The 22752-nt window shown below is 52.3% G+C and overlaps 1 protein-coding gene across 2 annotated transcripts in view; it reads right to left on the minus strand.

The window, feature by feature from the left end:
* The window catches only part of LAMA3 (laminin subunit alpha 3), a 142242-nt gene that overhangs the window by 109641 nt on the left and 9849 nt on the right, over positions 1–22752 (minus strand). The window contains exons 2-10 of one of the 2 annotated variants that reach the window (XM_079784239.1): positions 17927–18079; positions 14424–14541; positions 13628–13746; positions 12195–12365; positions 10236–10327; positions 9371–9486; positions 7462–7580; positions 3287–3377; positions 873–1004 (exon numbers count right to left, since the gene is read on the minus strand). In XM_079784239.1, the coding sequence (XP_079640365.1) occupies positions 873–1004; positions 3287–3377; positions 7462–7580; positions 9371–9486; positions 10236–10327; positions 12195–12365; positions 13628–13746; positions 14424–14541; positions 17927–18079 (1111 nt within the window). Of the gene's footprint in view, positions 1–872; positions 1005–3286; positions 3378–7461; positions 7581–9370; positions 9487–10235; positions 10328–12194; positions 12366–13627; positions 13747–14423; positions 14542–17926; positions 18080–22752 lie in introns of those variants that run through there. The other variant, XM_079784240.1, reaches the window with a different exon arrangement.

The raw sequence follows: 22752 nt of genomic DNA on the forward strand, positions 1-22752 counted from the left end.
CAGCCAGTAGCTCAGTGGCCAAGCGTCGACCTATGAACCAGTAGGTCGTGGTTCGATTCCCAGTCAGGGCACATGCCCAGGTTGTGGGCTCGATCCCCAGCAGGGGGCGTGCAGGAGGCAGCTGATCAATTCTCATCATTGATGTTTCTATCTCCCTCTCCCTCTCCCTTATTCTCTGAAATCAATTATAAAAAATATTTAGATGTCCCCTTAGATCACCACACGGGGTGAGGGGCCGTGATAATGTGGCCGATCGGACGTGGGAGAGAGGACACACATCCTCCTGGTCCCGGACATGACACGCTGCACGTCCGCAAAGGCCACCTGGAAGCCATGCCGTCTCCTCCTGGTTAACGGAGAACGTCCCACTCGTGGTTACTGTTAAGTTGAAATTGCCAATATTTACCCTTTTGACCTAAGGAGCCAGCAACGTCTACGGAACAACCTAACGCTTTGAAGGTAAATAAGACTACACAACATACGTCTATACATTTTATGTTCCAAACTTCTAGAAACACTTTCAGCCTGGCCGGCATGGCTCAGCATCGACCTATAAACCAGGAGGTCACAGTTCAATTCCCTGGTCAGGGCAAGTGCCTGGGTTTGCAGGCTCGATCCCCAACAGGGGGCATGCAGGAGGCAGCCGATCAACGATCTTCTCTCATCATGGATGTTCCTCTCTCTCTCCCTCTCCCTTCCTCTCTGAAATCAATTTAAAAAAAATTTAGAACCACTTTCACATAAATACAACCCACCCAGCCCCGTTCCTGTGCCCCCTCCCTCCCGCACCCACCCACTGTGCCCTCGGGCATGAATGACACGCCCAGCCTGTGTGTGTGCGTGTGTGGGGGGCTGCTCGCACAGGTACTCACTGGAGCAGAGCGGGAAGTTATGGTAGCCAGGGGCGCACTCCTCACAGTGGTCGCCGTGGAAGTTGGGGTGGCAGGCACAGCGGCCCGAGCCCGGCTCACAGCCGTCCGCGTGCTCAGGGCTGCAGCTGCAAGCTGAGGGCAACCAGTTCCGAGAGTCAGTACTTCGCGCACTTAACACGGCAAATGCACCCGATACTTCTCAGCCACGTTCCTGCTCTGTCGTGGGTGCGGCCATCCTCGAGAGGGTCCATCCTTTCCACCACATGCGTGGCTCCCACTGACGGAGCCCCGAGGGCCCTCAGAGATGAGCCTTAAGGAGCACCACACTGGGATGCTCTCGAGATGCAGGGCCACACGGAGCCCTGCCCAGCTCCCTGCGGGAGAGGGAAGCCGGCACCCTCCACCATTGGAGGGGCTGGGGGGCTGCGGGGCAGGGGGGCAAGGGAGGCTGGGGAGCTGGGGATGCTGGGGGGCTTGGGGCTGGAGCTCCCGGCAGGTCTGCTGGGCACAGCCTCTCCGGGCCATGAGCCAGCTGTGAATGTCCACGCGTGGTCATTCTACACGGGTGTGGTGTGGACACGTGTGTGGGATGCCTGGATGTGGATATGTCATCTGTTGGCAGCACAGCAAGATTGTGCCCATAACCCAAGTGGTAGATGCTCACAACGACGGGGTGAGCATTTCAGAGGGACCCCTGGTGCCTTCCCTTGGGAGTGTCCCTTGACCCGCAGGTCCTCACCGTCGACACAAAACCTTGTCATCGCTCTGCTAAGTACACATCCCACGAGCATCAAGCACCCTCCCGCCCCACAGCCTGGCCCCTCCGGGAGGCCTTTGCTGAGTCTGTTTAGGATGTACGTGCCTGCGGACCCTTTCGCTAAGCCTGACATCTGCAGGAGCCACTTCAGTGACAAAGAAACTAGGGAAGTGATAGAAAGGTGAGTTCCTGCCCTAGCCAGTTTGGCTCAGTGGATAGAGCCTCAGCCTGCAGACTGAAGGGTCCCGAGTTCGATTCTGGTCAAGGGCATGTACCTCGGTTGCAGATTCCCCGGCCCTGGTTGGGGTGTGTGCAGGAGGCAACCAATCGACGTGTCTCTCTCTCACATTGATGTTTCTCTGTCTCTCCCTCTCCCTTCCACTTCTCTAAAAGTCAATGGAAAACTATCCTTGGCTGAGGATTAACAAAAAAAAAGAAAGAAAAGAAGAGAAAATTGAGGTCCCTGACAGGGCGTGACTGCATCCAGGATGCCTGTGTCCCTTTGCCGATGTCCATTGGGCACAGGAAATGATGGGCACGTTGCTTCGTGGGGTGGTGTGGAAGGGGAGGGAAGCAGGGTCACACCTGGCCACGTAAGACTGTCCTGGAGCCACAGCTCAGAGCTCACAGGCACTTGGGACTTTGATGCCTTCAAATCTGAACGATGTGAAGGAGGAACGACCCTGGGACGGGAGTCGTCTTCCGCCCCCGGCAGCCCGAGAAGAAGAGGAACCGATGGGCACACAGGACGGTCTGCACTCGGACCCCGACGGACGGTCCACGGGGGTGGGGGTGGGGGAGCCGAGGCATCTTTCTGGCCGTGGAGCTAGGCGATCCGGGGACGCCAGAAGGTGCGAACTGCTTCCTGGACCACCTGGGCCAAAATATGCAGCCCTTTGGTTTCCCCAGATCTCAACACGAGAATCAGCCTGCAATGCCCGAAACTTATAAATAAGACACGTGAGAGTATTTAGGCAACGCCTTGCATAGAGCAAATGCCTGATAAATCATAGCTCTTTTAAATATTAGGACTATTACTAAATTCTTGTAAAATTTTTACTATGTTGTCTGGATGCTGCTTCTGAAAAAAATTTAAAACTATTGGACGTCATAGAAACATGTCAAGGCCGGCAGGCGTGGCTCAGTGGTTGAGTGTCGACCTATGAACCAGGAGGTCACGGTTCGATTCCTAGTCAGGGCACAGGCCCGGGTTGTGGGCTCCATCCCCAGTGGGGGGCGTGCAGGAGGCAGCCAATCAGAGAATCTCTCTTATCACTGATGTTTCTCTCTCTCTCCCTTTCTCTCTGAAATCAATAAAAACACATTTAAAAAGAGAAACGTGTCCAAACAAGAGGAAATGGAGGAGCTGACACTGGCTGCAGGCCCCGTATGCGAGGGCCCAATGGTTAGTGTCTCCCCAGGAGCCTTTGGGGGCGTTTCGCCTAGTCTTAGGGATTGTATTATCATTTCTGTTTTTCTGTGTAAGAAACCTGAGGCTCAGAGAGGGTATGTAACTGCCTGCGGTCACACGGGAAGGAGGGAGCCAACAATATGAAGAAAGAGGGGAAGGAGGGCCCGCGTGGCTGATGAGAACGGAGCTGTGGCCTCCCGGAGCAGCACACACGCCTAAGATGCACCAGGTTGAAGTGCAACTTACGGATGCAGCCGTGGGGGGCCTCCACCGGCACGCCGTGAGGGCGGTAATAGCCCTTCGCACACTGCTCACAGTTTATGCCGGCCGTGTTGTGCTGGGAAGAAACAGAGATTCAGAGGCAGGGCCCTGAGGAAGTCCGATTTCACACTATTCCTCCCCAGGAATAACTCTGCCGTGTGCACTTGCAATTTCAAAGTCATGCACGTAAAAACACACAACAGCCCTAACCGGTTTGGCTCAGTGGATAGAGCATTGGCCTTCGGACTCAAGGGTCCCAGGTTTGATTCTGGTCAAGGGCATGTACCTTGGTTGCGGGCACATACCCAGTAGGGAATGTGCAAGAGGCAGCTGATCAATGTTTCTAACTTTCTATCCCTCTCCCTTTCTCTCTGTAAAGAGTTAATAATAAAATATATTTTTTTTAAAAAGGGGTTGATCTTGGCCTTGAGTCTCCAAGATTTACCGAGGACGCTGGCCCACACGTGGCTGTGGATTTTTCCCCCACTGGAGAGGAAATGAGAGTAAGATCCACGAACTGGACAACCCGGGTTTCCCCGTCACAGGGACTTGCTAAGGAACCACCTTACGTGGGAGTGAGAGAGGCCACAATTCCAACTTTATCAGAAGAAGTGATGGACAGTAGTGAAGCCAAGGTTGAGCATTGACCTATGAACCAAGAGGTCACGGTCCAATTCCCAGTCACGTGTGTTTGTATCTCCTCTGTGTTGGGGAGAAAGCGCACATACTCATCCTCTCCTCTCGCCGTCCTCATGTTACCTGTGCTTTAGGCATGGAACCACTTCCCAAACATGTCTGTTCCGCGAATGGAAACTGTAGGCAGGAGTCTCCTACACAGAACTCATTTTAAAGGATAACACGAGGCTGCCTTTTCTATCCCGTGATTAATCCTTTTAATTGCCACAGAATCAAATTACGCAACTTGCATCACCTGTTTCCAGCACCACACACCACGGGCCCAGCTCGGCTCTGCCTCGCCTGCTCTCTGACGTGGAAACAACTGGGGGGACGCTGTTCTTTCAGCGAGAGGCAAGGCGACTGGGAGTCAACAAGCACAACCATCACACTCGGGGACCCACAAGGAGGCCGCGTGGAAACCCGGAGGGGAGAACAAAGACCCTTTCGTGTCCTCTCCCCATCGTAGACGATTTTACTAACTCCAGGCTTTCCTGTATAACCACTCCTTGTCCTGCGGGCGAAAATCTGAATTCACTTGAACACTGAGGTCTAACACCACACTGGCCACTCTCTGGCTTCACATTTACATGCGCACACATTGGAGCAAACAAGAAACAGCCGTGGCCACCCCCTTCCCAAGGCCAGTTCGCCCCTCGCCTCTGTGACGGCGAACAGACCCAGGCCATGGGCACTTGGGCTCCCCAGTGTTTCCCGTCGCAGAGGAGAGGAGGAACCGTCCCCTGAAGTGTGCAGCCGGGCTCTGCCTTCTCCCACAAAGCTCGGGCGATGAAACGCCGGCCACAGAGAAGGTACAGTTTTAAGACACAAAAAACAGCGACAAACAACCTAAAGAAAACAACACATCTCCAGCAGACGGGTGATGCCTGCAGTCTGCCTTCAGGTCGCAGGTGCTGTAGGGGACCCACACCGCACCCAGGGCATGACGACACCCCCTTGACCTCTGGACACCCAAGGTCACGGCTGGACCAAGGCCGGAGGGAGACGTAGATCGCAGCTCCGATTTCTATAGGGAAGCACTGAAGAAGCGGCCTCACTGGGGAGTGGACACTGGAATTTGCATTTACCTGACACTTAACACGATGAGAACACGCAGCCTTCAAGCTAAGGAGCAGGCTGGGCACGGAGGGAATCCGTGCAGGAGTGAGCCAACTCACACTCACCCCTCCTCTGGCACCTCCTGGAGAAGCAGGAACGCTCACCCAGAAACCCGGCCCTGCTCCGACCATCCTCCGTCCTAATCCCCTAAGCAAACCTTTCCCGAGGTCTTTCCATCTTCAGGTAAAACCACCTCCCTGTCGCTCAGTCCCTGACTGACCCACACATGCTGCCGACTTCCACTCCTGAGAACTTCAAGCACATGGCGACCCTGGCTGGCCCACTGCTGGCCACACTCCCCTGCAAAGCCTGACTTTCCCTTCCTAGGGCCACGACCTGGCCTCTGACCTCTGACCTGTCCACCCTGCTCATCCCCTTTGGCCACAGGGGCTCTTGCTCCCCTGGCCCTGCCGTCCCCTCCGCCTGGAACTCTCCCCCAGAAGATGCCTGGCTTGTTCTCTCGCTCTTTCAGGTCTTTCCTCAAATGCCACGCCCCAGGGACCCGGCCACCCTATTTAAAGTGTCGCATACCTGCCTGGCGGCCGGCGTGGCTCAGTGGTTGAGCATTGACCTATGAACCAAGAGGTCACGGTCCAATTCCCAGTCAGGGCACATGCCCGGGTTGCAGGCTCGATCCCCAATGTGGGGCGTGCGAGAGGCAGCCGATCAATGATTCCCTCTCATCATAGATGTTTCAATCTCTCTCTTTCCCTCTCCCTCTTCCTTTCTCTATGAAATCAATAAAAATATATTTTAAAAAAGAACATCAATATTTTATTAAAGGGAGTCAAACACCCCAAAAAAAGGTTGTGTTCCTTGCCTTCTTTCATTGCTCTTCCCCCCGCCCCCAAATTTTATTATAAAAAATTAAAGTTTTACAGTGAACTCCTATGCATGCCCTATGTAGAGATTGCCCATAACATTTTACTATATTTGTTTTATCACAGAATTATCCATCTTCTTATTCCCTATTCATCCACCGTCCATCTTATTTTATGCATTTCAAAATAAACTGCTAACTAAATACCTAACTTAAACAAAGGCATTTTAAATTTAAGTTGGAAAAAAAATGCAATGAACCTAAACAAGACTTCAGTAATTTATATACAAAAGAAAAATGCTTTTGCAGGGCCATTCTGAAAAAAATAAAATTCCATATTGATGTTTCCCTGGAACCACAAAGTACAAAACGTAGTGTCACTGCGAGAAGGAAGAACAGGAACAAGGTGCCCTAAGACTCCGAGGGGCTGGCCCTGCACTGGAGAAGCATCCCACCTGCTTGCCCCCAGTGCTTCCGCGATTTCACGTCCGCAGTTTAATTTCATACAAATTTGTTTCCGCAACTTAATTCCATACAAATGACTGAGGGCCTTCATTGCATCGTCTTAACCAGATCCCGGCCTCTCACTGAGGCATGAAACCCTCCCTGTGACCTGAGCAAACCTACATCTCGCCTTGTACCTGCACGTTCGTTGCCGGCAAGCACAGGCTGTGGGGTGTGGAGGGGAGGTGGGGGAGAGCGGGGGGTCTCTCAGCCCGTGTGGCCCTGGTTCGATAGGAATGGGCCCCTCGTGAAGAGAGGACCTCTTTGATGGCGGCTTTGACAAAGCGTCACTCTAAAACAGTGATGGGCAACCTTTTGAGCTTGGTGTGTCAAACGTCGCCAAAAAACTGAGCATAACTCGGGTAGTGTGTCACTTTGAGAAAAAAACATTATTTTGCAAATGTTTCATCCTCAGGAGCAGCAAATGTTTCATCCTCGGCATGCAGCCACCTCAGCGGCCGCGTGTCATCAGAAATGGCTACGCGTGTCAGTGCTGACACGCGTGTCATAGGTTCGCCATCACTGCTCTAAAAGCTCCAGGACTGAGTGACACCATAGTCCAAATTCATGGGCATTATCCCTCCCCTTGGCTAATGTCCAGTGAACCCACTGTCCCCCAGGAAAGATGGAAAGTCAGTTTCATACTTGGTGCCGATGGCAGGCATCATTACGCGACCCTGCGGCCCTTTCTCGTCGAGTCTAGATTCAAAACTGTCTGAGCAGAGGATGCTGGGCCAGCACTGAGGTCGGCACCCCTCCCCTCCAGCTTTAGAGCCTTCGTACCAGGAGCTGGAGCGGCCAGGACTTCTCCCCATTTAGGCAAAGAGCGCGTGAGGAACCTGATCGCTGGCGCCTGGACAAACATGCCCAGTCCGTGTCCCCTTCCCGCCGCGTGACAGCCAGCTCACGAGGACGTGGTGCACAGAGAGTTGATTCCAGAAAACGCTTCCGACGCTCAGAACGGCCTTGGCGTCTTTGGGGAGCAGAGCTTACTGCTGTCATTTCCTACGGTGACACCCCCTCTCCTTGCCCAGCGCCTCACCTGACAGTCGATGCAGACCCCTCCACCGGCGTAGACGCCGCGGGTGTCCAGGCTCGCCTGCTGCCGCTCCACGTCCGGGTCGTAGAAGCAGTCGGCGGCGTGGCCGTGGCAGTTGCAGGCTGCAAAGGGCACCCGAGGGGAATCACGTGACTGTGGGAGCTCAGTCAGTCCCCCGAGCATGGCTGCTTAGGGAGCTGCAGCGCCGCCTCTTACGGGACGGGGCACGCTCAGTGGGAAATCTTAGGGACTTTTACACAAAGTCCAGTCTGTAACCCTAACCCTATCCCTAACCCGTCCCCCCCACTGCTCCCTCAATGCGCCCAGCTCTCTGCTTAGCCGCCAATCTCACCACCTTCTCCAGACCTCAAAAGTGTTAGGATTCCAACCCAGTATCACATCCTAAGAAATGATAAGGATTGAAATGCAATAGTGGCTGCATCATATTTTAGACTGTTGAAAAGAGAGGCCTGCTTAGTTAAAGCACTCAGCCCAATCCTTGCATTTAGTGAATGCCTAACACATAGTAAAGTTTATTACTTGTGTTCTTTTTTAAAATATATTTTTATTGATTTTAGAGAGAGGAAGGGAGAGAAAGAAACATTGATGAGAGAGATACATCGATTGGCTGCCTCCTGCAGGCCCCCCACTGGGGATCAAGCCCACAACCTGGGCATGTGCCCTGACTGGGACTCGAACCAGGACCTCCTGGTTCACAGTTCGATGCTCAACCACTGAGCCACACCTGCTGGGCCATTGTTATTTCTGTCCTCACATTTATGTCTGAATTTGGAATGGGGCCCTCACACTCCACTCAGTGAGTTACTCATTTCACTAGAAAAACCTGTGACCCTGAGATTGATCCCCTCTTCACAAGCAGGCAAAACACGGCTCAGGCCTCAGATACAGATGGGGGTGTTGGGTGGGTCCTCAGGTAGAGATGTGGGGGGGTGTTGGGAGGATCCTCAGGAAGATATGGGGGGGTGTTGGGGGGGTCCTCAGGTAGAGATGGGGGTGTTGGGTGGGTTGTCAGGTAGAGATGGGGGTGTTGGATGGGTTGTCAGGTAGAGATCCCCGGGGGTGTTGAGTGGGTCCACAGGTAGAGATAGGGGTGTTGGGTGGGTCCTCAGGTAGAGATGGGGGTGTTGGGTGGGTCCTCAGGTAGAGATGGGGGTGTTGGGTGGGTCCTCAGGTAGAGATGGGGGTGTTGGGAGGGTTGTCAGGTAGAGATGGGGGTGTTGGGTGGGTCCTCAGGTAGAGATGGGGGTGTTGGGAGGGTTGTCAGGTAGAGATGGGGGTGTTGGGTGGGTTGTCAGGTAGAGATGGGGGTGTTGGGTGGGTTGTCAGGTAGAGATGGGGGTGTTGGATGGGTTGTCAGGTAGAGATGGGGGTGTTGGGTGGATTGTTAGGTAGAGATGGGGGTGTTGGGTGGGTTGTCAGGTAGAGATCCCCGGGGGTGTTGGGTGGGTTGTCAGGTAGAGATGGGGGTGTTGGATGGGTCCTCAGGTAGAGACAGGGGGTGTCAGGTGGGTCCTCAGGTAGAGATGGGGGTGTCGGGTGGGTCCTCAGGTAGAGATGGGGGTGTTGGGTGGGTTGTCAGGTAGAGATGGGGGTGTTGGGAGGGTTCTCAGGTAGAGATGGGGGTGTTGGGTGGGTTGTCAGGTAGAGATGGGGAATGTTGGGAGGGTCCTCAGGTAGAGATGTGGGGGGGTGTTGGGAGGATCCTCAGGAAGATATGGGGGGGTGTTGGGTGGGTCCTCAGGTAGAGATGGGGGTGTTGGGTGGGTCCACAGGTAGAAATGGGGAATGTTGGGTGGGTCCTCGGGTAGAAATTGGGGGTGTTTGATGGGTCTACAGGTAGAAATGTGGCGTGTTGGGCAAGTCTCACCCCAGCATCCACCCCCACGCTCACCTTCGCACTCATGGCTGTGCCCCCCCGTGGCCAGCTGCCAGCGCCTCTGGTGGTACCCGGCACAGCAGCGGTCACAGGTCTCCCCACAAGTGTGGTGGCGGCATTCACACCGGAACCTGGGCAGGAGGTGAAGCGCATCGGTTACCGAGGGTTCTCACTAAGGTCGGCGGCTCCTGGCGAAAAACTCAGTCGTCAGGGTCACCCAGGGAACGCTTTGTTGGTAATCATGGGAACGAAGCACTTGGCAGGTATCACTCACGTCTCCCCGTCCTGCTATTGTGTGCATTTTACAGATGTGGACACAAGATTCAGAGAGATTAAAACACTGGGTGAGCCCAGCTGGCGTGGCCCAGTGGTTGAGCATAGACCTATGAACCAGGAGGTCATGGTTCGGTTCCCTGTCAGGGCACATGTCTGGGTTGTGGGCTTGATCCCCAGCAGGGGGCATGCAGGAGGCAGCCAATCAATGATTCTCTCTCACTGATGTTTCTCTCTCCCTTACCCTTCCTCTCTGAAATAAATAAAAATATATTTTTAAAAAGATTCTAAACTCTATGTGCATTTTACCAAAATAAAAAACAGGGGGGCGGGGGAAGAGAAGTGTTTGAACATGTATACCCTGATCCCATTAAAGGGAGGGAGAAGGATTTGAACATGTATACCCCGATCCCATTAAAGCAAGAATGACAAACCAGTTTTATTTCTCTTGGCAACTCCAATCAGTGAGCTGTGCCCGCCTGGGGCACTGTCTGGCGGGGGGACGGGTGGGTAGAAGTGGGATGAGAGATACTTAATGGGGTGCAAACATCACTGAGACATGGGACTGGCTCACAGCACGGCTGGCAACGCTGCACGATGTACTCACACTTTTTCAGGGTTGTCTGCACTGCACACGTCGGCGTGGCCATTGCACGCACAGCGCCCACCGACGCTGATGTCCTTGATGCTGTAGTAATACTGTGCGACAGAAAACAGACTGCTGCTTACGGAAGAGCAGCAAACCTTCACTGTCTTCCAGGCGCATCTGTGCTGGCCCTGCTCCCGTGAGCCCACCTCAGCCCCACGGGAGCCATTGGGTGCTACTTGTCTCATGAAACACGTGCATTCCTCAATCAAATGTAACAGCATGATGCTGAATGTGTACCTTTTTAAAAATGAAATGCTTTAAAAGAATGGAGGGAAACTGCCTTGGGAAAGAGCCATGCCCTACATCCTTTTAAAAAGGGATTAGGCCCGGCTGGCGTGGCTCAGTGGTTGAGCACTGACCTAGGAACCAGGAGATCAGGGTTCGATTCCCGGTCAGGACACATGCCCGGGTTGCAGGCTCGATCCCCTGTGTGGGGTGTGCAGGAGACAGCTGATCCATGATTCTCTCTCATCACTGATGTTTCTCTCTCTCTCTCTCTCTCCTTCCCCCATCCTCTCTCTAAAGTCAATAAAAACATAATCTTTAACAATGTTTCTTAATAGAGAAGACTCATCCACAAAGTGAAGAGAAATATGCTTACATGTGAGTACAAATCTTGGAACCCCTCCCCCAAAAAACACCACACCCACAAATAAATAAGTAAAGGGTGGTGAGGTCCATTCGTAGCAGGGCCTCAAAACGCCGGAGGAATGGAGACGCAGTCCGGCCAGAGTTTCTCGGAGAGCCCAGCTCTCCCTTGCAGGAGGGATGAGACCCAGGACGCGTCCCGCATACGGCTGCTCCGAGTGCTGATGGCACAGGACATGCAGAACACGCGCCACCCACACACACGTACAGCCTTCCTGGAAAATGCTAAAAACTGGAGCAAATTCACCTTCCTCTCTTCCTTCCCAGCTCCCTGAGGGCACCTACCTCTGAGGCCAAACTCTCTCAGGCTTGCTGGGCATCTCCCATCACCCTGCCACGCCCACTCCCCACCTTTCTCACCCTGCCCTTTGCCCTGGGCTGACCTTTATGGGTTGCAACAGGGTCTCCTGCTCCCTGGCTTTCTGTTGGGTTTGGCCAATGGGGGACCCTGGCAGGAGATCCGCGGGGGCAGAAGCTCAGGGTAACTGTGCCCAGGAGATGGGATGCTGTCCTGACACTAGACTGAGGGGTGCTCAGGCCAGACACCCACACAGAGGAGCACTGGTGCTCACACGCCCATGTCTCCTCCACTTGGCCAGGTCCCACGCCAGCCCCTGCATCTGGTGGGCTACACAATGGCTCTGGCCAGTGGCAGTGACCTGTGTGGTTGGGAGCCTGGGGGTCTCCCCCCACACACACTTTTTTCCTGCATCTGCTGACCCGATGCAGGGGATCCCGAGGAGGACTCTGGGGCCTACAGGGTGGTTGCACCTTTAAATAAAAAGAACCTGGGCTGGTCCGAGTGCAGTGGTGCCTACGATTAATTGATCACAGCCAGTTATAGATTTCTTTGTTCCTTCTCCACTCCCACTGCTTCACTTGACTAGCCTTAAAAAAAAAAAAAAAAAAGAACCTGGTTCCCTGAGTGAGTTTGTGGAGCCAACCCCACCTGCTGAGCACATTCTACAGTCACGTGAGCAAAATGTAAGCCCCATTTTGTGACGCCTCTGAGGCTTGGGGAGTCTCTGCTATAGAATCAGACTGAAGCTGGCCAGCTGTCATCCTTGGCCTTTCATCTTCGTTGAATGTAATCATTTCATAACCAAACGTCTAAGTGACATCTAGTAATCCAGACAAGAGCAAGTCTACGCCTACACTGCTCCTGGCTGTAAAGATTACTTGAAAGAGTTCAAGACAGTTAATTCAATAAGCAGAAACAAAAAAAGCTTAAAAAAATGCTGCCGGTCGGACCTTCGGAGCACGACTCACCCGCCTGGTGACGGTGGGGTCCCGCTGTGCTTTGGAGATGAGGTGTCCCAGGAGCGTGTTGGTTCGGAGAAAGCGCAAGCGGATGTTTGTTGCCTGGGTGAACTCCCGCAGCGTGTTGGAGAAAGTGAAGTTTCTTGCACCTGGACGACCGTTTACCAAGGACACCACAACCTAAAATAACCACACACACGTGCGCACGCATACGCACACGCACACGCACACGCACACGCACACACACGGGGGGAAAGTCCTTCCATCAAAACTTAGCTGCAAGTAACTATAAATAACTCACAGGCCCGAAGGCACTAGGTCTCCTTGAGCCACCAGATGTTTGTAGGTGGTCCTGTGTCTTGTTATGTCTAAAAGCATCATTGCTAGTCACCCCCCTCCTTCGAATCCTGTCCTTAAACTGGGCTCTCGGGTGTTACCGTCTCATTTCCAAACCCTTTGTTCTATCGGTGTAGTGGTGGGCTGTAAGGCTGTGACACGTTGAAAGTATAATGTTAAAATATATAAACATAAGGAAACCACTTGTTGTCAAGCTGCATGGAAGAAACAGAGCTAAAGTAATCTAAGCATCAAGAGGAGGTTGAAAAGAGGAAGTCTCTGGATGCAAAGGTGATAAAGTTTCTACAAAACCAGGGTTTTATCTTCAAGCTTGAGGAGACGGACAACCACTGGGGCATGAGCCACTCATTGCAAGATACTGGCTAGAGCTGCTCACGAAGACCGTTCCACCTGAAGAGGGGGAGACCAGCACCCCTTGAAGAAGTGTCTTTGAAACTCACTTCAAGCTCCGATGGCCTCCGTTTCCCTGGAGTCTGTCTCTGATTCCCCACCTCCGTTTCCCGTCTCCTCCAACAACAGCGTGGCTGCCCGCACAAGGACAGCAGTCCTTCCCGTCCCCACAGAGGGTGCCCACCTGCCCGAGGAGTCGGGGATGCGTGCCGCCCTCCCCTCTCCTCACTCTCACTCCTGGGATAACGTGTCTGGGAAGCAGCGGGCAGGACCTCACCTCAATCACCAGCAACCCATTTTCTAAATATTCCTCCAGAATAGAGGGTTCAAAAAGAGAGAAAAAATAAATAAGTGAAAAAGAAAAACAAAACAGAATAGAGGGTTCAAGACCTATGGGTCTTGAACTTGAAATGCTGACTTCCAGAGGAGAATTAGAGACCTCAAAGAGAATTTCTGATGTCAACTATACCTAAATAATATAATAATAAAAAGAATTTCCAATCCAACTTGTCGATGATGAGAGAGAATTGCTGATCACATCTTCGATGTGATCCTTGTACCAGTTAGTCCCAAGTACTGGTTCCCGTTTTGGTCAGTGTCAGAGCTCCTTGAAAGAGCATCTTCACAATCGCGAAGAATTTCATGTCCTCACGTCGTTTCTGCTCTCATCCTTCAGGCCTCCCAGATCCACTTACCTCGCCATTTTCCAGAGGCACGATCCGCGAGTAGTCCGTGGTGCAGAGCACGTCATCGTCCCGGGTGACGGCCGTGTTGGCCGCCCGCCCGAATTGTTGCCAACAGTCTGCTTTAGAATCTAGAAAGGAAACATTTCAATACTGGCAAATAGAGTATCATCACCTCGCGTAACTCTCTGAAGAAATCTTATGTTCCCTTAAGAAAATACATGAATGGGAAAGAACAGACAAGCATTGAACATTTTTAGACAAAAGCTTAGACTGACGTTTTAGGTCATGAAAGAAGGTACCGGGCCATTTCAGGCCACTTGACCTTTAAAAGCCACGATTGGAGAGGCGGTTCCAGGTCCTCACTCCTTATTGACACGTCTGCCCTCTAAGGAGCATCCACGGAAATCCCAAGGCCTTTGCAAGCGACAGTCCTGTCCAGCTCGATTCATCCGAGGGCGCGTCACACTGACACGCTTCGTGAGCGAAGACAACAGGGTCAAGGTGAGTTAGGTGAAAGGCAGGGTCCCTAACAGCGAAACTGGGTTCCTAATTCTGCGTAAAAGGAAAACGATTGCTTCTCCCTAAACAGGGGCAGGAACTGTTAACATAAAAGGCAGTTCAGCCACAGGTCTGCGTGTGTTCTCGTGACCGATGTGCACTACTTGAGAGAGAGGGCTGCTGGGGGTAACCTCGGACGTTAAAACTGACCAATCCTCAACTAGCCAGTGGAGAGACGAGTTTTATAGTGACATCCAAGGTCTAACTCTGTGCAGATAACTGGAGCCTGGTGGGCAAGGTTACTTACGAGCAAAGTATTGCCAAGGTGCGTAGGTGCTCCCAAAGTCCACCGACCTCTCCAAGACCCAGAGGTCAGGGCGAGGAGAATTGGCAAATTTGATTAAAACATAGGCCACATGGAAGAGCTGAGAAAGCAAAGGAGATACAGTTACTCCAGCCGCCTGGTCTGTGCACAACCTGGAGCGTCTCTACGGGATGCTGGTTCCCACGGCAGCACCTGCAGCCACACCTCTCCCAGACCACAGCCCCTGCCCGCCTGCCTCCTCGACACCGTGCCGGGTGCAGTTTCTCACGCGTATCAAGTCCAAACCAAAGCGACCACTTTTCAAATCTGCACATTAGCCTTTGTCACACCTTAATCTTTACACCCTTGAATTCCAACCAGCCCACCCGACATCTTTCCCCCCCCTTTTTTAATTGATTTCACAGAGGAAGGGAGAGGGAGAGAGAGAGAAACATCAATGATGAGAGAGAATCATGGATCGGCTGCCTCCTGCACGCCCCCTACTGGAGATCGAGCCCACAACCCAGGCTTGTGCCCTTGGCCGGAATCAAACCTGGGGCCCTTCAGTCTGTAGGCCAATGCTCTATCCACTGAGCCAAACCGGCCAGGGCCCACCCAGCATCTTAAAGTCCGTCATTCAGAGAAATGTAATGATTCCCTCAAAAAACCCTATTTATTTAATGATTTACGATGTCATCATGCTGCGTGCTGGGTGCTATGCTAAGCCCCTCGCAGGCATGCTTGCATCAGGCCTCACAGGAATGAGGAGGAGGAGTGTGACCAGAGAGGGTAGCGTGTCCTCGTCTTCAGGTGAAGGATCCTGAGCCTCCGTCATCTCCTCACCGACCACCAGCTCTGCACAGGCCTGGTGGGTCCTGCACACGTGACCTCTTTCATCATGGGGAGGACATACAATGTCAGAAAGCTCCAAGCGCCATTATCTCCAAGCCTGCGAAGTGCCCGTCCCAGCAGCCGGAGGGGCAGCCGCGCTGTGACACGTCTGGGGGCTGTTTGACGCAGTGGCTCCCCAAGGTGCCCTTTCTGCCTGAACGTCCAAACCCTGAAGGACCCAGAGGCTCAGGAGGCCGCGCTCTTGGTTTGGCTCCGTCATGCTCTGCGGGAACGTGGGACCCCCCTGGAAGCAGCACAGCAAATATCCCAAACCCCGCAGCGGGCGGAGACCCCACGTGCGCTGCTCCCCTTGTAGAGCCTGCCCCCGGGCCCACGTGAAGACGCCCACTGATGGGCCTACTCAGCGTCCGGCACCGATCGCGGACAGGGCGTTCCTCTCCAAACGTCCCCTCGCCCGTCCGCCTGTGCCCTGGACCTCGGGGCTGCCTTTCGTTTTCCTGAGTCCACCTGCACGGACAGCCTGCCTTTTGGATCGTCTCCGCGGCGTGGAACCTGCAGCCGGTTCACGCCGAGTGACCCGGCTCCACAGCCCGTCTCTGAGACCTGCCGACTCAACATGTCGCTGAGAGGCGTGATGGGGTCCAAGGTGGATCACAGCCGCTCACGCGTGTGACACCACAGTGTGGAGCTAGTCTCTTCTACTTGATGATTTTAATGATGTGCCTTTCACCCGGCCGGCGTGGCTCAGCGGTTGAGCATCGACCTATGAACCAGAAGGTCACAGTTCGATTCCTGGTCAGGGCACAGGCCCGGGTTACAGGCTCGATCCCTAGTGGGGGGCATGCAGGAGGCAGTGATCAGTGATTCTCTCTCATCATTGATGAGGGAGGAAGGAGGGAGGAAGTGCCCAGCACTGAAGGGCTGGCTGGCTAGGGGAGGAACCAAGCAGAGTTTACACAGGGGCTGAGTGAAAGCCACACACACCTCCTATCCTAACGGGACAAGCCAGGGCTGCCCCACCTGCCTGAACACCAGGCCCTTTCAGGTGCTGACCCACCTGCCTGAACACCAGGCCCTTTCAGGTGCTGACCCACCTGCCTGAACACCAGGCCCTGAGCGGTGCTGGCCGATGCCCTCGCCTGAAACACAGGAATTTGCAAAACAGCCGCCCTGTGCCCAGCTCCCTGCCCGGTCTCCCCCAGTCAGGAGGCCGTTGTGCCCTCCTGAGCTCCGCCTCACCTGGCCAGGCCCTGCACCCTCTCCCTCAGCCCCAGGCTGACTGCCCACCGCTCCGCCCACCTGGACCTCTGGTAGAGAGCAGCCCGAACTCCTGCTGCTGGGCAATGCAGACCCTGAAGCCGAGAGAGTGTCCAGCTCCTGGCTCCCGGCTCCTGGCCCTCGGCTCCCTGGCCCTGGCCTGCGCCTCCACCTCCAGGGAGGCCTGGGACTCTGCATGCACATAACAGGTGGTGACAGGTGTGCGAGGGCCAGTGAGTCAGCTAGAGGCCTGTGAGAGGCAGGTGCAGGACCCGCGTTCCCTCCGATTACTCTGTGATGCTGAGAAACACTGAAGGTACACAGTCTCCTCCATCAGGTGCTTCAAGCCTACGGAGAGAGACGCCAGAGTCCTAGGGAGATGGAGTCTGCACTGCCCCATCCAAGGCCCCCTAGGCCAGGCCCGGGGGCACAGCTGTAGCGGGCAGGAGCCCGACACTCCCAACTGCTATCCCAGCCGTGGCCCTGGGCTGGTGGGGGGCCAGGGACACCCCTCCAGGAGGCTGGCAGAGACCACAGAGAAGTGGTGGTTTGATGTGGTTTTCGTTTCCCCTAAAGGAAGGAATGCAGGGGAAGGATGGAAGGTGAAAGGCAAAGGTGGAGAGAATCATGGAAATGAGAACCAGGAGAGGAGGCATCAGGAAGAAAGGAAGAAAGGAGGAGTTGGATGATGTGGAGGGGCTCCAGGGTCGCTGGGTGTGGGAGGGGCAGAGGCCTGAGGGCCCAGTGGACGCCCTGGGGTACAGGGGGCAGAGGAGGGGGGTGTGGGGGGGGACGCCCTGGGGTACAGGGGGCAGAGAAGGGGGGTGTGGGGGGGACGCCCTGGGGTACAGCGGGCAGAGGAGGGGGGTGCGGGGGGACGCCCTGGGGTACAGCGGGCAGAGGAGGGGGCACCGGGTGAGGACTCCCCACCACGATATTAACAGCCCCCCCGGGACCGTTGTGAAGAAATCCAGTCTTTCCTTACACATGCTCGCCATTAATAGACTGGGAGAACTGCCACGACTTAAAGCCAAAATCTGCCTAAACTCACAAAAGTTTCACAAGGGAAGGAACATAAAATAGTGTTCAAGATGAGCTAAGGAAGAAAATAGGCTCTTTAAAAAAATAAATGTCCATTCACTGTGCATTTTTATGATTCTGCTGGCCCTTAAAGACCTCTAGCTGGCTGCCCTCATTCCAGAACCAGGGTCAGAGATTTGGGGGGATGTGGGGAGGGGGGCAGAGGGCATCTGGAAGCTCCAATCCCCCAGAAACCAGTGCTCCCTTTGTCCTCTCTGCATCGAGCGCTTCCTTTTCCCCAAAAGGAACAAAACTGCCCAATGAGCCGTACTGTCTTTCTAACTCTGAAAGTCCATTCCAGCTGGAGTGTGACTCACCTGCCCCAGATCCAAGGTGACGTTGACCTGGTTGTACCGCGTGCCTGAGGAGAGGGGCGGGCTCTGCCACCAGCGCTCCGACCCGTCGATGGCGTTGGTGACCGGATGGGCTTTCCGGGGGTCCGCGGAGTTGCAGTAGTCGCAGAACTGCCCCTGGAAGAGGACAAAGCGAAAACAGCTCTTTCTTATGTGCAAGTACCTCTGTCTCATGGGTGTTCTAACGATGACCAACGTGAAGACGGCTTTGTGCGGCGGAGATGCCGCTGGTGCAGCCATCGCCATGCATTCTGAGGAAGCAGCAAGGCTTCCTCCTTCCGTTCACTCTTCCCCTCCCTGTGCACCTGGCCGAGTGTCTCAGGTACAGACTCTGCCTAGCTCCCATCTTCCACAGCCTGTGCTTCCTGTCCCGTCTGACACTCAAGAAGAGCCTGTTGTACTTGGGATGCAAAGATCTTTTCCTCAGCAAATCCTTTTACTGTGCATGCCTGCCTTTGTGCAAGTTCTGTGTCAGGCACTGGGCACTGTCTCAGTGGAGTTGTTAAGTACAACCGTGCCCCCTTATCGGTGGGGACACACTCCCAGACCTCCAGTGGATGCCTGAAACACAGCACTGAACCTACTCTTGTCACCTCCTATACGTCCCATGATAAAGTTTAATTTATAAATTAGGCACAATAAGCGGCTGACAACATCCCATGTAATAAAAGCCTAATATGCAAATTGACCCAACTGTGGAATGACCAGTCGCTATGATGCACACTGACCACCAGGGGGCAGACGCTCAATGAAGAAGCTGCCCCCAGCCCACAGGCCCCCAGGCCAGCCAAGGCAGGTGCCAGTGGGGGGCCCCTGATCGCCCCGCCGGTCACCCCACAGATCAGCCCTGATTGCCAGCCAGGCCTAGGGACCCTACCCATGCACAAATTTCATGCACTAGGCCTCTAGTTAACTAATAATAAAATAGAGCAATTGAAACAATAAAAACTGTAAGAAAATTGTAAACTTTATTAAGAAAAATCTAAATACATTAAGGGAGAGATTTAATTTTCTGGAATAGGAAGATAATATCAAAAACTTGTCAATTCTTCCCCAAATTTATCTATAAAGTCAACACAATCCCCAAAAAATGTCAATAGGGATTCTCTTGGAACACAACAAGATAATTCTAAAATTTATATGGAACAGCAAAGAACCAAGAAAATCGTGGGTATTGCTGAAGATGACCAACGAGGAGGAAGGTGCCCTTGAAGGTATTAGGGCTTATTATGAAGCTTTTATAATTAACACGGAGAAAGATGAGACACACAGACCAGTGGGACAGAAGAGAGAGAGGCCAACAACAGGCCCATGCGTCTTAGAATCCTTAGTAAACAACAAGGTGGCTGGGGGGTCAGTAGGAAAAGGGGGGCTAATATATATGAAATGGAAAAGAATAAGTTCAGGTTCCTATTCAACCCACAAATAAAAATCAACTTCAAATAAATTAAGAACGTAAATGTCAGAAGTCAAACTTTAAAGTCTCTTATTAAAAAATAAAGGTGAACTTGGAATAAGGAAAGTTTTCTTAAACAAGATTCAGAAAGCATTATATAAAAGAAGATAATATTAAATTAAAATATTGACTATGTTAAAATTAAGAATATTGGTTCATCAAAGACACCTTAAAGAATAGAAAGAAAGCCCAGCCAGCATGGCTCAGTGGTTGACCTATGAACCAGGAAGTCACAGTTCGATTCCCGGTCATGGCACATGTCTGGGTTGCGGAATCGATCCCCAGTGTGGGGCGTGCAGAAGGCAGCCGACCAGTGATTCTCTTCATTGATGTTTCTCTCTCTCTCCCTCTCCCTTCCTCTCTGAAGTCAATAAAAATATAAATTTTAAAGAATACACAGCGGCAGACAGCGTCCAGTGACACTGCCCACAGGCCTTCTCTCCAGGTGCCAGCCACTTCACCACCAGGAGGGGGCGCTCTCACCCTGGGCGCTTGTCTCTCCCCTGGAATCCAGATGGACTTTCCCGTTTGCTTTGTTGCAGCAAGGGCATCACTGGGACTTCCCAGCACAAGCTGAGCACACTGTCAGGCTCTGCTTCCTTCCTCTTGGAAGCCAGCCTCCAGGTAGAAGGCCAACTGCCCCGTTACCACTCCGTGACGAAGCCCACGGCCGCCACACGAAGAGACATGTGGAAGAGCACGTGTGACGTGTTCGTGGAGCCTACCAGCTCAGCTAGTCCATCCCAGCCGGCAGCTGAAAGCAACTGTTACCCCAGCTGAGCTGCATGAAACAGAAGAACCACCCAGCTGAGCCCAGTCAACCCACAGACTTGTGGGGAGAAAAAAAATAACTTGTCATTGTTCAAAGCCACTGAATTTGGGGTGGTTTGTTCCACAAGAATCCATAAACAAAGAACATAAAATCAATAAAGAATTCTCATCAGAAATATGTCCCACCTGGCCAGGTGGCTCGGTTGATTGGAGCATCAATTGGAGCATCGTCCTATATACCAAAAAGGTGGCAGGTTCAATTCCTAGTGAGGCCACATACCTAGGTTGGGGGTTCGATCCCCAGTCAGGGCACGTACAGGAGGCAACTGATTGATGTTGCTCTCACATCGATGTTTCTCTCTCCCTCCCTCTCTCTCTAAAATCAATAAACATATCCCCGGGTCAGGACTAAAAATATGTACATATTTAAGAAATTCATCCCAAACTCCTGCAAATCAATAAGAGACGTATAAACAGTTCAACAGAAAAATAGGCAAAAGCAGAAATAGGCATGTTACAGAAGAGGAAGTAGATGACAATACACATCTGAAGAGAGATCAGCCAGGTAACTTGTATGCACATATGCACGCCCATGGACACAGACATAGTGTGGTGAAGGCCTGGGCGGGAGGAGGAAGAGAAAGAGGGAGTGGGCTCAGGGTGGAGGGGGTCGGTGGGGAAAAAAGGGGGACATCTGTAACACTTTCAACAATAAAGCTGAATTTTAAAAAATATATGAAATAAGCATTTGAAGAAACATTCACAATCACCATCTTTAGTGATCAGGGAGACCACAGCGCTGTCCTGTTTTCCACCCATTCAATAAGATCAGATTTTAAGTTTGAGAATAACAAGTACTGGAAAGGATGTGGTAGGAGTATGAATTGGTATAAAGACTTTGGAAAATGTTTTGGCATTACCTCCTAAAGTAAAAAATTCTCATTTCCTATGAGAATAGAATTTGAGAGAAATTCTACTCTCAAGCTCCTAACCCAAAAAGAAACTCTTGCACAAATCTGATGGCATCATGCTCATGAATATTCATAGCAGTCCTGTTCACAAGAGCAAAATCCTGGGACTAACCTAATTTTCCAGCCACAGGAATGTGACGACATCAACAGTAGTATGTTCACACAATGAGTGAGTATATGAAGAATAGTGAATAAGTGAATGCACACAACAATATGGACAATATGGGTGAGTATTAGCATTATAACATTAGTTTAAAAAGCATGCTATATATTTTTTATAAAGTTAAGAGCACTTACTTTTTTAGAATATATAGAGATGTAATAAAAATGTTATAAAAAGTAAAGCAAAGGAAAAATTAACAAAGGATTCAGGATGATGGTTACCCCAGGTTACGGGAAACCGAGATGGGAGTTGGGAAGCCATATGGTTAGGCACAAGTTATTATCCAGGCCCTGGTTTGGGTTTTGGTAGCGAGTTCATAAATGCTTGTTTTACTGTTGTACATCCATCCACCTGCATGTATATTAAAGCAGGCCATGCAAGGACTGATGACGAAAGCATGCCATAACTGAGGGTCATGCATAGTCTATAACCCAACGCTGCACCTGAGGCCCAGTGTTTTTAAATAACCGTAAATACACAAACGCAGGACCAACACGGACAGAAGTCAGCGACGAGGGAGACAGAGAGAGAGCAGGCTCTGCGTGCAGTTATTCATCCATCCACGCAGCAAACCTGTGCTGATCAGACTCCCCGCCAGACGCTACGCCAGACAGAGACGAGAAACGGAAAGATAACCAGGGCCGGGGGCCACGCTCAGAACTGCGTTACGGCTAATGTTAGCCCGGTCACATGGGAAACAACACATGTAATAAAGGGGCTAAATGGACGGGGCAGGACTGTGCAAATAAACAACTAAAGAGCTGAGTTCCAAGGATGGAGGCCCCAGAGGACAAGCCGATGTGTGCCCAGAGGCCACGGAGCAACCTAACTTTCTCAGAAGGACGAGAAAAACAGCCTCTCCTAGTTGCCAACGTTTTTGATGATTCTCCTTAACTAAACGCCTCACATATGTAATACTTTGCAACTGAATTCACAATATAAACACTATCTTGTTCTAGACCAGTGATGGGCAACCTTTTGAGCTTGGTGTGTCAAACTTCGCCAAAAAACTGAGCATAACTCGGGTAGTATGTCACTTTGAGGAAAAACTAACTCCAAGACTCTAGTCGCAAATGTTTCATCCTCAGGAGCAGCAAATGTTTCATCCTCAGGAGCAGCAAATGTTTCATCCTCAGGAGCAGCAAATGTTTCATCCTTGGCATGCGGCCACGTGTCATCAGAAATGGCTACGCGTTTCAGTGCTGACACACGTGTCATAGGTTCGCCATCACTGTTCTAGACACTAGAGGTTGTATAGCACTACTCCCTAACCTAAGTTCTCTCTTTCTTTTAAATTTTCAAAATACGTTTTTATTGATTCCAGAGAAAGGGGGGGAGGGAGAGAGAGAAACAGCAATGATGAGAGAGAATCATTGATGGGCCGTCTCCTGCATGCCCCCCACTGGGGATCGAGCCCCCAACCCGGGTA

This window comes from Cnephaeus nilssonii, assembly GCF_951640355.1.
Source record: "Cnephaeus nilssonii genome assembly, chromosome: 11".
NCBI classification, from domain to species: Eukaryota; Metazoa; Chordata; class Mammalia; order Chiroptera; family Vespertilionidae; genus Cnephaeus; species Cnephaeus nilssonii.